Source organism: Eumetopias jubatus, unplaced genomic scaffold (assembly GCF_037043125.1).
Source record: "Eumetopias jubatus isolate StellerSeaLion01/CBP00866 unplaced genomic scaffold, mEumJub1_p1.0 scaffold_4, whole genome shotgun sequence".
NCBI lineage: Eukaryota > Metazoa > Chordata > Mammalia > Carnivora > Otariidae > Eumetopias > Eumetopias jubatus.
This window is the reverse complement of record NW_028274810.1, coordinates 175,720,246-175,732,901: the sequence shown is the minus strand read 5'-3', so window position 1 is coordinate 175,732,901 and position 12,656 is coordinate 175,720,246. Positions and strand designations below refer to the sequence as shown.

Sequence of the window (12,656 nt, the reverse complement as noted above, 5' to 3'; positions counted from 1 at the left end):
GGATAACTAAGAAAAAATTAATTAGGTAGGGAAAAAATGATAACTCTTTAGGCAAATTCTGAGAACTGCTTTTAGCCGTTACCTTTTTGAGCATTAGTTTTCCTCTCAGCCATTCCAGGCTACTTTATTGGCCCCAGAGAGATTTTAGAAATGCATTATTCCATTATTTAAAAATTATCTTAAAGTAGGAAGCACCTGTCAGCACTGATTATGGGAACATCTGATTCCTGAGATCTAGACCCAGGAGAGCAACAGAATCTAGAAAGGCAGCCAAATACAAATGAAAAGGGAGATGTTTTCAGGATTTTCTTTTTTATCTTTCTTTCTCTAGAGTAAAACGGTCCTCCAGATGAGCCCAGCAGTAATGACATGGAGGCCTTCAGCCATCAGTGACTCTGAACAGTGATTGAAAAATTACAAAACTTTGAAAAGGCCTTCAGTAAAGCCAAACAGTAGTTAAGAACAGTGAGCAGTCATTCCATACCACTAAGATTAACTAAAGGGTTAAGAGTGGATCTACTCAGGACGCCTGGGTGGCTCAGTGGGTTAAGCGTCTGCCTTCCGCTCAGGTCATGGTCCCAGCGTCCTGGGATCAAGCCCCACATGGGATTCCCAGCTCTGCAGAAAGCCTGCTTTTCCCATTCCCCTGCTTGTGTTCCCTCTCTCTGTCAAATAAATAAATTAAATCTTAAAAAAAGAAGAAGAAGAACAGCTCTACTCTAGCAAAACAGAGCGCAAAGGAAGAAAGGAAAAAAGTTATCTACTGTCTTTCAAAATAGGAGAAAAACAAAACTAAAACGTGTGTGCGTGTGTTGAAGGGGTAGGCTAGCGGAAGCAGATGCACCACAGGCATCTTTACAAAGATGGCACAACTCTTGCAGCTAAGAGCGAGGCGAGAAACCGCAGTAATAGATGATTATTATCAGAGTACCCTGTAGGGACACTGCAGCTAAGTTCCCCTGCAGAAGAATCAAAAACAAAATACTAAAGACGGGCCATGGGATCCTTACAGAATGACTAGAATAAGCATATCACTGCATCCAAAGGAGTAAAGCCGAACACATTACGAAGAAGTCGCTTTGAGCACTTTGCACCAAGGGGATATATTATCTACAAAGAATCCCACGGAGTGACATGAAATACCGAGAAAAATAGAGATCTCCCCTCAGGGTTTGTGCTACTGCAGGGGGTGGGGTAGAGAGTAGAGAATAAAAGCAGTGCCAGTCAAAGCTAAACAAATGGTGATGGAGATGGTCACGTGTGCACTGGGCAGGGCCTGTGCTCTAGATCCACCCTCCGGGACTACTTAGCACCAGCCTTGGCGAGAGGGAGAGCAATGCTCCCAAATGACACTCAACTCCACAAACTCTATTTCCACTGAGCTTTATTTCCTTCCTTGCACCAGGTTTTTTTACAGGGAAGCGTACCTTTCCAGAATTAAAAAAAAAAAAAAAAAAGTTCAGAGAAGATGAAACGTCAGGCTACAAAGTGTGGCAGGCTAACCGCGTTGCCCTTCTCCAAACTAGCCGCTCTTTCCAAATAGGAGAAAATCAAACTAGACACAAATTCAGTGGTAAGTTCCTCAAGGACAGACACTCTTCGGGAGAACGGGGGAAGAGAATGTTGGAATTCTCACGAATCATGGTTATCCTAAGCTAACCGAAACTTCTGGAATTTCAGAAATCAATACTTGATGGGAATGTGTCATCAGAATAAGATAAATGTGCAAATAAGATCAATAACAGCCTGTCATTTGCTGTATGCTTTCTGAGTGCAATCCTCCATGGCCACTGTCTCATCTAGGACAACCACACCGTGAGGCGGTCACTGTTCTTATTTTATAGATGAGTACACTGAGGTTTCCCCCAACTCACATGACCTGTAAGATGTGGAACTAATACCTGACCTAGATATTTCAAGTACCAAAGTCCATATGCTTTCCAACATGCAATTATGCTTTTCTTTCCAACAAAGATAACAATCAAATTCTTCATAAATAGGTAAAGAAAGAGATATTGGTCACTCACTAGATTAAAACCAGAGCATTCATGTTTAAATACTGAGTGAGAACAGAAATTTCTTGCACACTGTGGAGAAAAATAATGGGCTAGCCTATTAAAATTTAAGTGGAGACAGGGAGTCATATATAATGTAATAACATCGAATGATCTTGCTCCAAATCAATTGTCTTGTTTTATTTAGCACAGAACACTAAATATGCAAAACTTATCATTAGCATAACAGAATCTGAAGATCCAATTCAAATAGTACAAAACTGTTAAAACAAACTTCTTCCCTATGCTCTCCCCCCACAAACGAAGTGACAAAAATGTGACTTTCCTTATTTTCACAAAACCATACTTCACATTTCTTCCCCATGGTAGTCACATCCAAGAAGACTCAGCCATTTCAGTAATTTCTCAGCCACCTCGGCGAGGAGCTCAGGGAGGGCTGTCCTCCCAGCCCTGATTCATGAGGTGAAGGTTGATGTGGTGGCGTCAACTGTGAGGGGCAGGGCTGAGCATCCACTGAACTGAGCAGTGATCCCACTGTGGCCTCAACTGTCAACCAGGTCTCACTCTTGGCTGTCAGCGCTTCGTGTATAACCCATAGTGGAGCCTGGAACCCTAGATCAACTTCCTGAGCACAACTGCTGCTTCCCTTATGTCTTCCATTATCTCACACGAAGGTCTCTTGTAGCCAACCCTAACTCAGTAACATAGAGAGAGGGGAATTCAGGAAATTCCATCTTAGATAAATTGACACGTTACAAATCACAATATTTAATGATAAAACTGAGATATTACTCTTTTGAGTGTAATCCTATGGAATCTAAATGACATAGCAATTTAAAATCATAAGCATCCATTTAAAAAGTACCTGGGGCACCTGGGTGGCACAGTCAGTTAAGCATCTGACTCTGAATTTTTGCCCAGGTCATGATCTCAGGGTGGTGAGATCGAGCCCCACATTGGGCTCCACACTGGGCGTGGAGCCTGCTTAAGATTCTCTCTCTCCTTCTCCCTCTCCCCTCCCTCTCTAAAAATAATTTTAAAAATTAAAAAAATTAAATTAAATTAAAAGTACCTCAATAAGCTTTAATTAAGTTCAAATTTTAAATTGTTCCAGTTCCTTTTGGAACTTGTACCTCCATTCCACCTGACCCATAGAATTATGTCTTAATGTAATATGTTTATCCTTAAAATTTTTTCTTATCCTATCATACATGTGAAAAATTGTTTATAGATTGAAATTTTATTTTCAATAAATGTTATTTTTTGATGAATAAGAGTTCTTAATTTGTATAGCCCCGTTATCAGTCTTAAGTCTTAAATTAGGAAATTTCATGGTTTGTTCTTATTTCAGATTATCTTAACTAATCTTGAGTTGAGTCTTTGCTTCTTCGTATACATTTTAGGATCAGCATTTTGGTTAAACTGCTGAAAGTTTTACTGGTATTGCTTTGAATCCACCGATTAACTGAGCCACAGATCAAATTATATCTCTATAGCATTGAATTTCACAGTCCGTGAATGTTTTCTATTCTTCCATTTCTTTAAGACACCTTTAATTTCTTTCAATATGTTTTGTTGTATTCAGTGTAAAGGAATTTTTGCAGATTTTTTAGATTTATTCCTATAAATAAAAATTTAATTTTTTTCCTGTGACCAGATTTTAAGTGTTAAAGTTTGTTTTGGATGGGGTCATACTTACAGTTATTGCCTACCAACATGATTGAGCAAACATAAAAGTATTCATCAATATGTGTAATACGTTTCCATTTGCTCAGTCATGTTGATAGCCAATAATTGCAATTATAACCTATCCAAAGAAAAACTTAAACAAAAAACGAAACATTTAGTGGAAGATGCTTCTTAATGAAATGGAGTGTTTTTTTTTGTTTTCAACTGGTCCATGTATTCATGGGTGAATATTAGTTATTGCTAGGATGACATAGTCTACCTCACATACTTTCAATATGTGGTGCTAGTGTTGGTTGTATTTATAGAAACCTTGTACACAGAAAAAATATGAGAATGGAAGGACTCTGGTTACAGCAAAAGTCATTCAATTATTTTAATTCTTTGCTTCCGCAGATAGTTTTGAGGACCTACCTTTTACCAGGCACTGTTTTAGATATTGAGGATATAGTGATGAACAAACTCAGACAAGATCAGACAAAAATTCTTATCCCATAAAGCTTAAATTGTGGTAAGGGAGTCAGACAACAAATAAGACTTTTTTAAGTAAAATATATAATATAGCCTGGCAAATAGTGATAAGCACAAAAGAGAAAATAAAGCAGGGGAGAAGGAAAGACAAGTGGGAAGGAGTGAAATTATAGGTAGAATGGCCGAAGATATATGTGAAAAAGTAAACAGGGATCTAGTATCAAAGCATATTTTTAAAGTACTAAAATGTATTGCAAAATTTATTTTGAAAGCAAAAAAAATGGAGCCATCTATCTTGTCATTTGTAGCTATAATTTTATCATCATGTGAAATTAAAACAGCTCTTTTGTTTAGTGACCTGGAGGATGATACATACCCTCCAGATTCCAGATGGCTGAGACAAATACCTTTCATTGTAAAGTGGAAAGAAGACAATTGTGGAGGAGGATGAGGGAACCAAGAACCAGAACAGCCTCAGGTACTTTCTCAGGACACATACATTTTGGGATTAAGGCTCTTAGAATGAGCACCTGAAACTGCACACCATTTGCAAAGTCTGTACATCTGGGTTTGCATTTCCCAGCTGAACGCTCCTGGTCTTTTAATGCTTCCCCTCCCCCTCCGGAGGACAAGGGGAGGCTGGATGCCCTGGACAGACCTGGGGTTGCTTCCAGACTCTCCAGAATCTCCCAGTGACAGCTCCCAGTGTTTTCCAGACCAAACTGCCAGCAATGACAATGACAGTGATATCGGTTCTCCGTGTCAGTACCTGAGACTGAGGGGGACAAGACAGAAATGAGAAGAGCCCATTTCGCATGGCTGTTACCAGGCAGGAAGAGTTAAAAATGTTGAAACACTCTGATCTAGACAGCACAACCTCTAGGACTGAGGACTCTGCTCTCCCGGCCTGGAGCTGACTTATCCTTGAGCATCTCAATGGGCCCAGGTGCTTCCCTTTTTGAGTTACATGCACTTTCTGAAAGGTGAGAGACACTTTAAACTTCCTGCACCATGAAGAGAACAAGGAATAGCCATCAAGCTCGCATTTGGGTGTCATGTGTCTGCTTGAAGGGCTATTCAGGTTCATAAAGCCATTTGGGGCAAGCAGGAGCAGAGCCCCGGCCACCCCTCTGGACATCCACAGTGTTTCAGGGCAGTGTCCACTCACTGTGCCCAGCACACACCCATCATGGCGCGGTGCACAGCCCGACCATGAGCTGCAATTTGGCACAGCACAGCATGCCCTCTGAAAGCTCAGGTTCTGCAGACAGGAAATGACAGCAGATCAGTGATGCTGCAAAGTAGCTCCTTCCCTAGCAGCATAGGCAGAGTTTAGTTGCCAGCTACCTCTGAAATCACTGGTCTTTCCTCAAAGCCCTCATTATCTGCGGGGTGCTGCAAAACCCTATCTGCGTGAACTCCGTTGGTGTCAAGCCTCTACCCTGGCTTTTCTCTTATGAATTCATATCACTAATCCTTAAGACATTATTCCCAGCAACTTGTGCAATCAATGTTTATTAGAACAGTCTCATACCTAAATAGCAGGAACAATGGTAGACCAGGAAGCAAGTTGAGAATAAATACAGTAATTGGTTCTCATCTTCCTGGGTCTTTTCATTGCTCTGAAGCTAAAGGCACTGTTCCAGGGCCTCAGTGTTTCTTAATTCAGTGACAAGTAGTTCGTGCTTAGCTGGATCAGAAACAAAACACCTATATTCAGGTAATTATTTGGTGAATATAGTTAAACCTGGGGCAAAGATGATAGCTTGCGCTCTCACTGGAAATGGCATTGCTTTAGGTCTGTATTTATACAAATGTGCTTGCTGCTTTACGTGTATAAAGTCAATCGGGTTTGCAATGTCTGAGTGAGAAACCAAGTCAGTAGCACTGAGTTACCAGTTGGAAACTTCATTTATGACAAAAAGTTTCCTGTAGTCAAATCGAAAAGTTGCAATTGGTTGTGTATCTTTTACAAGTGGAAAACAACGCCGATCTGTACAGTGAGATGTTGCTTTAAATCTAGAGTAGATTTGTAATTCGTTCAGGTCAGGGAAAATCCCCATCAGGCATATGGAATGGCTAAAGTAACCGCAAAGATATTTGGTTACAAGTAACATGATTTCTTCCAAGAAGTCGCTTAGTTGTGCTGTTGGAGGTTGGCACAGGAAATACATTTGAAAGGACTGCAAACAGCGGGGTTTCCTGGCTGCAAGCTTTCCCTGTGGGATCTTTTATAGTAACACCTCAGTTTCCGAGAATGGGTGAAGAGAGCAAGGCTCTGCCTAACTGGCTTTTCCAGACAGCTGATGCCAACTCTTCGTTGTGCTGATTTTTGTTCTCCATTTCAAGACTTTAATACAGGGGCGCCTGTATTAAAGGGTGGTTCAGTCATTAAGCATCTGCCTTCAGCTCAGGTCATGATTCCAGGGTCCTGGGATCGAGCCCTGCATCGGGCTCCCTGCTCCACGGGAAGCCTGCTTCTCCCTCTCCCACTCCCCTTGCTTGTGTTCCCTCTCTCGCTGCATCTCTCTCTGTCAAATAAAATCTTAAAAAAAAAAAAAAAAGACTTTAATACAGAGTATACAGAGTATACAGAATTCAACTTCATTGTCCTTCAGGTCACCCAGCAAACTGTTCCCCCCCACACCCCCCCTCTTGCCTTCCTGTGCTTCCTTCTGTCTGTTCCACCCCTTCCGTGGTCCGTCACCCTTCTGCCAAAGATTCCCGGATGGCGTACTCGCTGTAACAACTACAATTACGGATTTCGTGGACGTTTCCTTTATAATCCTCTTGTTCCAATACCTCTGAAAACCTGTCTACGCCTTTATTGTTCCTTCTCCTGTTTGTTGAAATTCAGTTTTTTTCTACTGGAAAAATTCCTTAATTCAGCATCTTCTTACATCTTTCTCATGAAAATGAATTTTAGAATGCACAGTTGCTTTACTTTCTTAATCATATAATATGACTCCCTTATGGAAAACTTAAAAGCCGAAGGTCTTTCCTACTGAGTTGTTTTCAAGTTTTTTTATTAAGTCATCTTTAAAAAAAAATTCTTCATGTTTTAAAAGCACTTGGCATCATTAGAAAAAAAAGAGAGATTTCAGAATCTGTACACGCACCCTCCATTTATGCTCCAATTTACTCCTTACTTGAACTATTTTTCCACTCTGGCAAATGGCAAATATTGGCATATATATAAAAAAACTAATTTTTATATAGGAACATCATTATCTCATGGACTTGTAGGTTTCTGTTGTCAGAAAGCCACATTGCATTCCATCCATAAAGGATTCTTGATGTTTTCAGTTTCTTAAGTACATACTTGTTTTTTTTTAATTACCTACTTTTCAATGATTCCTCCTTAATAGTTACGTCTTTTGGAGGTCTTGTCTAGTTCTGGAAGCTTGATAATTTAAGTTTTACTAATATATAATATTTAATATTAGAGATTTGAAAATTTTACCTCACACTAGAATTCTGATATGCAGAGAAAGTGTAGCTCATTTATTGTGCCATCCACTGGGATGACCATGTGTCTTTGTCGGGTTGAAAAGGTCTCTGTTTACACAGGTTGTCCTGGCATCCTGTCTAGTTTAGGCTTTGTCCTAGATTTTTTGGTTTTCAAATGAAATATTATCATTAATAATTGTTCTAGTTTGGGTAAACTTATAGTACACCACGCTTCTGCCATAGTCTCCTCAAGATGTGTGAGAAGCAAGTGCAATGAGTAGAATTCTCCTTTTAACACATGGTTAAATGTGTAAGAAAACCACCCCCCCAGTCTTCTCCCCACATCTTTAAGGATACAGTGCAACTAGGACCTTTCTTTCAAGGACAGTGTGTAGATCGATCAGTGATTAAAAAGGTAGGTGCTTGGACAGGAGTAGCAGAGATAGCTAGCTCCTTTCAGTGCCAAGTGGAGGTGCACCAGCCCACAGGAGCTAGGTGGGGTTAGTAGAGGGCACCCAGAAGTGTAATGAGTTCCCAACGAAGCTGCAGTGTTTTACCAACAAAAATAGAAACTCTCGTTGTCAAAATGTATATGTATATATAAATGTATATATAATACATATAACATATATAGTATATTATAACATATATTACATATATTATAAATATTTACATACACAGAGTAGGATAAATAAACTAGAATATTTTTTTCACAGTTCGGATTTTATGAATAATGCTGTTATAAACATCTATGTACAAATTTTGTGAGGACATATGTCTCCATTTCTCTTGGATCTGTTCCTAGGAGTGGAACTACCGGGTCATATGGTAACTCTTTTGAACCATTTTAGGAACTGACTAACTGTTTTCCAAAGTGGCTGCACCATTTTACATTCCCTCCAGTCGTGTATGAGGGTGCTAATTTCTCTACATCCTCACCAACATTTGTTATTATCTGATATGTTTATTCTAGCTATCTTAGTGGGTATAACGTAGTATCTCATTGTGGTTTTGATTTGCATTTACCTGAAAACATTTTGGTAATGAGCTTGATGTTGAAAACAGAAAGAAGTTCAGGATGGCAGAATACATTTTCTGTCTTTGCTTCTCTTCATCCATCACAGTTAAGAACATTTCAGCCTTTAAAGAAATACTTTGTAAATCAATCTAATTTTCCTACAATATTTGTGAGCGTTTTTATAAATGAGTCTTCTACATTTTAGTTGCATTGCATTCAAGGTCAGTTGAAAATTTTAAATTGAATCATTCAACAAATGAAGCACCCCCAAAATCATCCTTTGAAGCTTTTAGTAAATGGCAATAATTGAGAGCTTATGAAAAGGAGAACATTGAAATTTATGCTCACCAAAGGAAGAGAACCAGGCAAATTAAATAATGAGAAGTCAAATGTTATGCAAGATTTAATTTTTCAATTTTATAATTTCCTCTTGAAATATCTCGACTTGAGAAAAGACTCTTTAGACAGAGCTCCTGTTTTTAATTGGATGAATTTATATTCTGCACCAAAATGAAAAGAAGCTGATTTGTGAGAAGGCCTAAAAATGTTACAGCATTTATATTTGATTTTAAAAAATCATAAATAGATACAATGTATATTTTGTTACCTTATAAAAATTTTGGCAAAGATACACTAAATGAAGGTAAAATAACAGTAACTGGGAAAATATTTGGGCTAAATAACATTACACATATCCACTCTTTAGCAAACTTGCTTAGAGATTACCAGTGCCTTATATAGAGTATATTTCCACAGTTAAAAATATTATGATTTACAGAATTGATTAAGGTATCAACAATTTCAATTTTACTAACCATAAACAAATTTTTGAATAAGATTATAAATAAATCTATGAAAATAATAAAACCATGTTGAAAAAAAATATATATATATATTCTGGTGATAGAGACAGACATGGCTAAGGAGCAGATTCACAGTGGTCCATGAATTTATACCAAAAATAATGATTCTGTTAATGTTACATTTTAATGTTCAAGTGATCCCTATAAAAAAGTTTTCTTTTTGTTTTGATTTAAAGCATACAGATATCAGGGGCGCCTGGGTGGCTCAGTCAGTTAAGCATCCGACTCTTGGTTTCTACTCAGGTCATGATCTCAGGGTCCTGGGATCAAGCCCTGCATTGGGCTCTGTGCTCAGCAGGGAGTCTGCTTGAGATTCTTTCCTTCTTCTTCTGCCCCGCTCCCCCTGTCCTGCTCACTCTCTCTCTCAAAAATAAATAAATAAATCTTTGAAAAAATTGTAAAGCATACAGATACAGGCTATCTTTATTTTTATAAAAAATTTTATTTTTAATATGATTTTTCAGTTGAATTATTTTATTCACAAATGTATATATTTATAATTTTGTTTATTTTTAACACCCACTTTAACTTTGAAAAGTGCCTTGTAATCACATACTCATTCAACTTTTAATCAGTGTTATTTTCCTTCTAATTTCCCACCTGTTGGTCAACAAGGTGAAGGAGTAGATGTTTGATTAGGTATCTAATCTGATAAAAATTTTGCCCAATCTGACCATTTAAATGGTCCCTAGGCACTGTTTATTCTCTCCGGGAAAATTTTTTCAGTGTCTCAGATTGACTCCTCTTTCACTGTTTCTTTCCCTAACATAGTGTCCGGGTAACTTATGTGACCTGGTAGGAAAAGGATGGGCTTCAGGTTCCTCTAATCTCCAAGGGGATTGCTTGGAAATGGCCACCTGGTTGTTGTGTACCTCACGGGACTCCAAAGCTCATGTCTACACAGTGATCTGGTGAAGCTTTGATTGACCCAGCCTTACCTCAGCTTCTTCAATCGAGGTAAAAGGACACAGCAGGTCAGGGATTGGCAGAGTGGCTAGATCTAGAATAGGTCAAGTCTTCAATAGAACTTCTATGCTAAGTCATCCCTCTCTAAACCACAGGTCACTGACATGCCTGTCTTGAGCTGAGGATATGATATAATATTCGAGTATTAGGTATCTAAACATACACTCCCTCACCGAGAGTTCAGTGTCCCGCTATACCTATGTACCTGTTAATGTTATAGTGCTATAATATAACCAAGGTTTGAGGTAAAGTAATTAATACTTTTAATGGATTTCGAAAAAAAAGAACAAGAGACGTGAACTAAGATTAGCTTTGAACATTATGATTGGAAAAGAAAGATGGAAGCTGTGATCGGAAACAGAAAGAAATTAGAATGAATGTCACCAGCATAGTGATTCTATACAGATTGTGAGACCAGTACCATGCGACCAGAGAAGAGATGAAAACTTCTTTGCAAAAAAACAGATGCCTATTTATCAAGGATGGCTTGAAGACAAAAGGCATGGACATAGATAATGTGACTTCTCAAAGGTCTTTCTAATGATGCAATAAATATTCTTAAGGAAAAAAATTGGATTCTGGCAACAAGACGAGAAGGTATACCTTCTGATATATAGGGGGAAAGGGCATATCCATATGCCTAAGGACAAACACATTATTTAAAATCTAACGTTATTTAATGTTACTTCATTTTTCACTAAAGTCAATAACAGCTTTGATTTTGTAGTCTGTAAGATCCCAACTTCTTTATTTGTTTCTTAAAAGCTCCCTGTTTTTTGATCATTGATAATATTTTTAGCAAACTTTTATATAAGTACACATTTTTCCATTTGTGGTAGACAGATTTTTTTTTTGTTGATATTCTTTTTATGTGTTCTATTTTAAACATCTAGTATTATGTGTGTTTTTATTTACACATTTATTCACATCGGGCTATGTTATATTTTCAGTTGATTTCATAGGCGGACTTGATGCACACTCCTACTACCAGGATCATGTTGAGTTAAAGCCTGTTAACCTGTAAGTAAAGGTGTGATGAGATGGAAAATATTAATCCTTCTAACTTGGTCAAAACTAACCAAACCTGAGATAATTTGGACCTGCTACTACTAATCATTGGTTTAATTTTCCACTCATATTTAAACCACACCTTTTACATGTAACCCAACATCATCATTAACATTCATTCCAAAAATAATTTGAAATAGGTAACATGGTTTATGTTTCTAAAATGGAATTTTTATTGAATTTTTCTTATCAGAAGTTGATTGCCAAATTGGAAAAAAAAAAAGGATAATGTAGTCTGTAGAAGGGAAACTAGATATGTGACTTGGGAGCTATATTACAGAGGGAAAAGGGGAGAAAGAATAGGTTAGAACCCAGGCTCTATGTGTGTGGTCTCAGGGCCCTTCCTTAATGCCCCTGAGACTTGGTTCTCCCACCTGTAATACGGTTTCACAGGCAGAGGAGGGAGGGTGCATTTCAATGGGATAACCTTTGACTGTGCCTAGTTCTCAAATATTTGACTAACTGTTCCTAGAGGACATGCAAGCAAGTCAACAACTACAACACAAAAACACCTTAACCTGAACAGATTTCAGTTGAGTATAAGGAAGGAATCGTGGTCACCTGATTGATAAAATACTAGAAAGCAAGAAAATAGATGCAGAGACTCCATTCCTAGAAAACTCTAAGTAACAAATAAACAACTGTAGAAAATAATAGCTATCATGTGCTATGCACTTGACATGGATTGTCTCTCTTAACCCTCATGGAAATACCATAATGTACTAATTAATAGTCCCACTTCATAAAAAAGGAAACAGAGGTCCATAGAGATTAGACAAATTTCCCAAAATCCCATCAGTAGTAAGGGGTGGAGCTGGGATCTATTCTGATTGATAAGCTATCACCATGCCTGATGGTGTGGACGTGTTCAGATGACCTTCCTATTCTTTCAGCCCAATGTTCTACAATTCCGTGATGATAAAGGACATTATGTAGAACAGCCACTGGTTTAAGAAACACACATGAAAGCCTTCATCTGCTGCCTCTTCGCCATAGTGGTTCCTGCCCGCATCTGCAGCCCCCTCACCCCCAGCCTTAAGAAACCTGCACTGGGCTCCTCCAACCTCTCCAGGTTGGATTAATTTTATTCTGGCAGAATGATCTAAAGGAAACATAGCT

At 38.3% G+C, this 12,656-nt stretch overlaps 1 protein-coding gene across 1 annotated transcript in view; it reads left to right on the top strand.

Moving 5' to 3' along the window:
• Window positions 1-11,493, top strand: part of NKAIN3 (sodium/potassium transporting ATPase interacting 3) — a 267,112-nt gene extending 255,619 nt beyond the window's left edge. Inside the window, exon 6 of the mRNA XM_088022887.1 lies at window positions 11,420-11,493. Within this exon, the coding sequence (XP_087879013.1) occupies window positions 11,420-11,493 (74 nt within the window). The remainder of the gene's footprint in view (window positions 1-11,419) is intronic.
• Window positions 11,494-12,656: the final 1,163 nt, after the last annotated feature.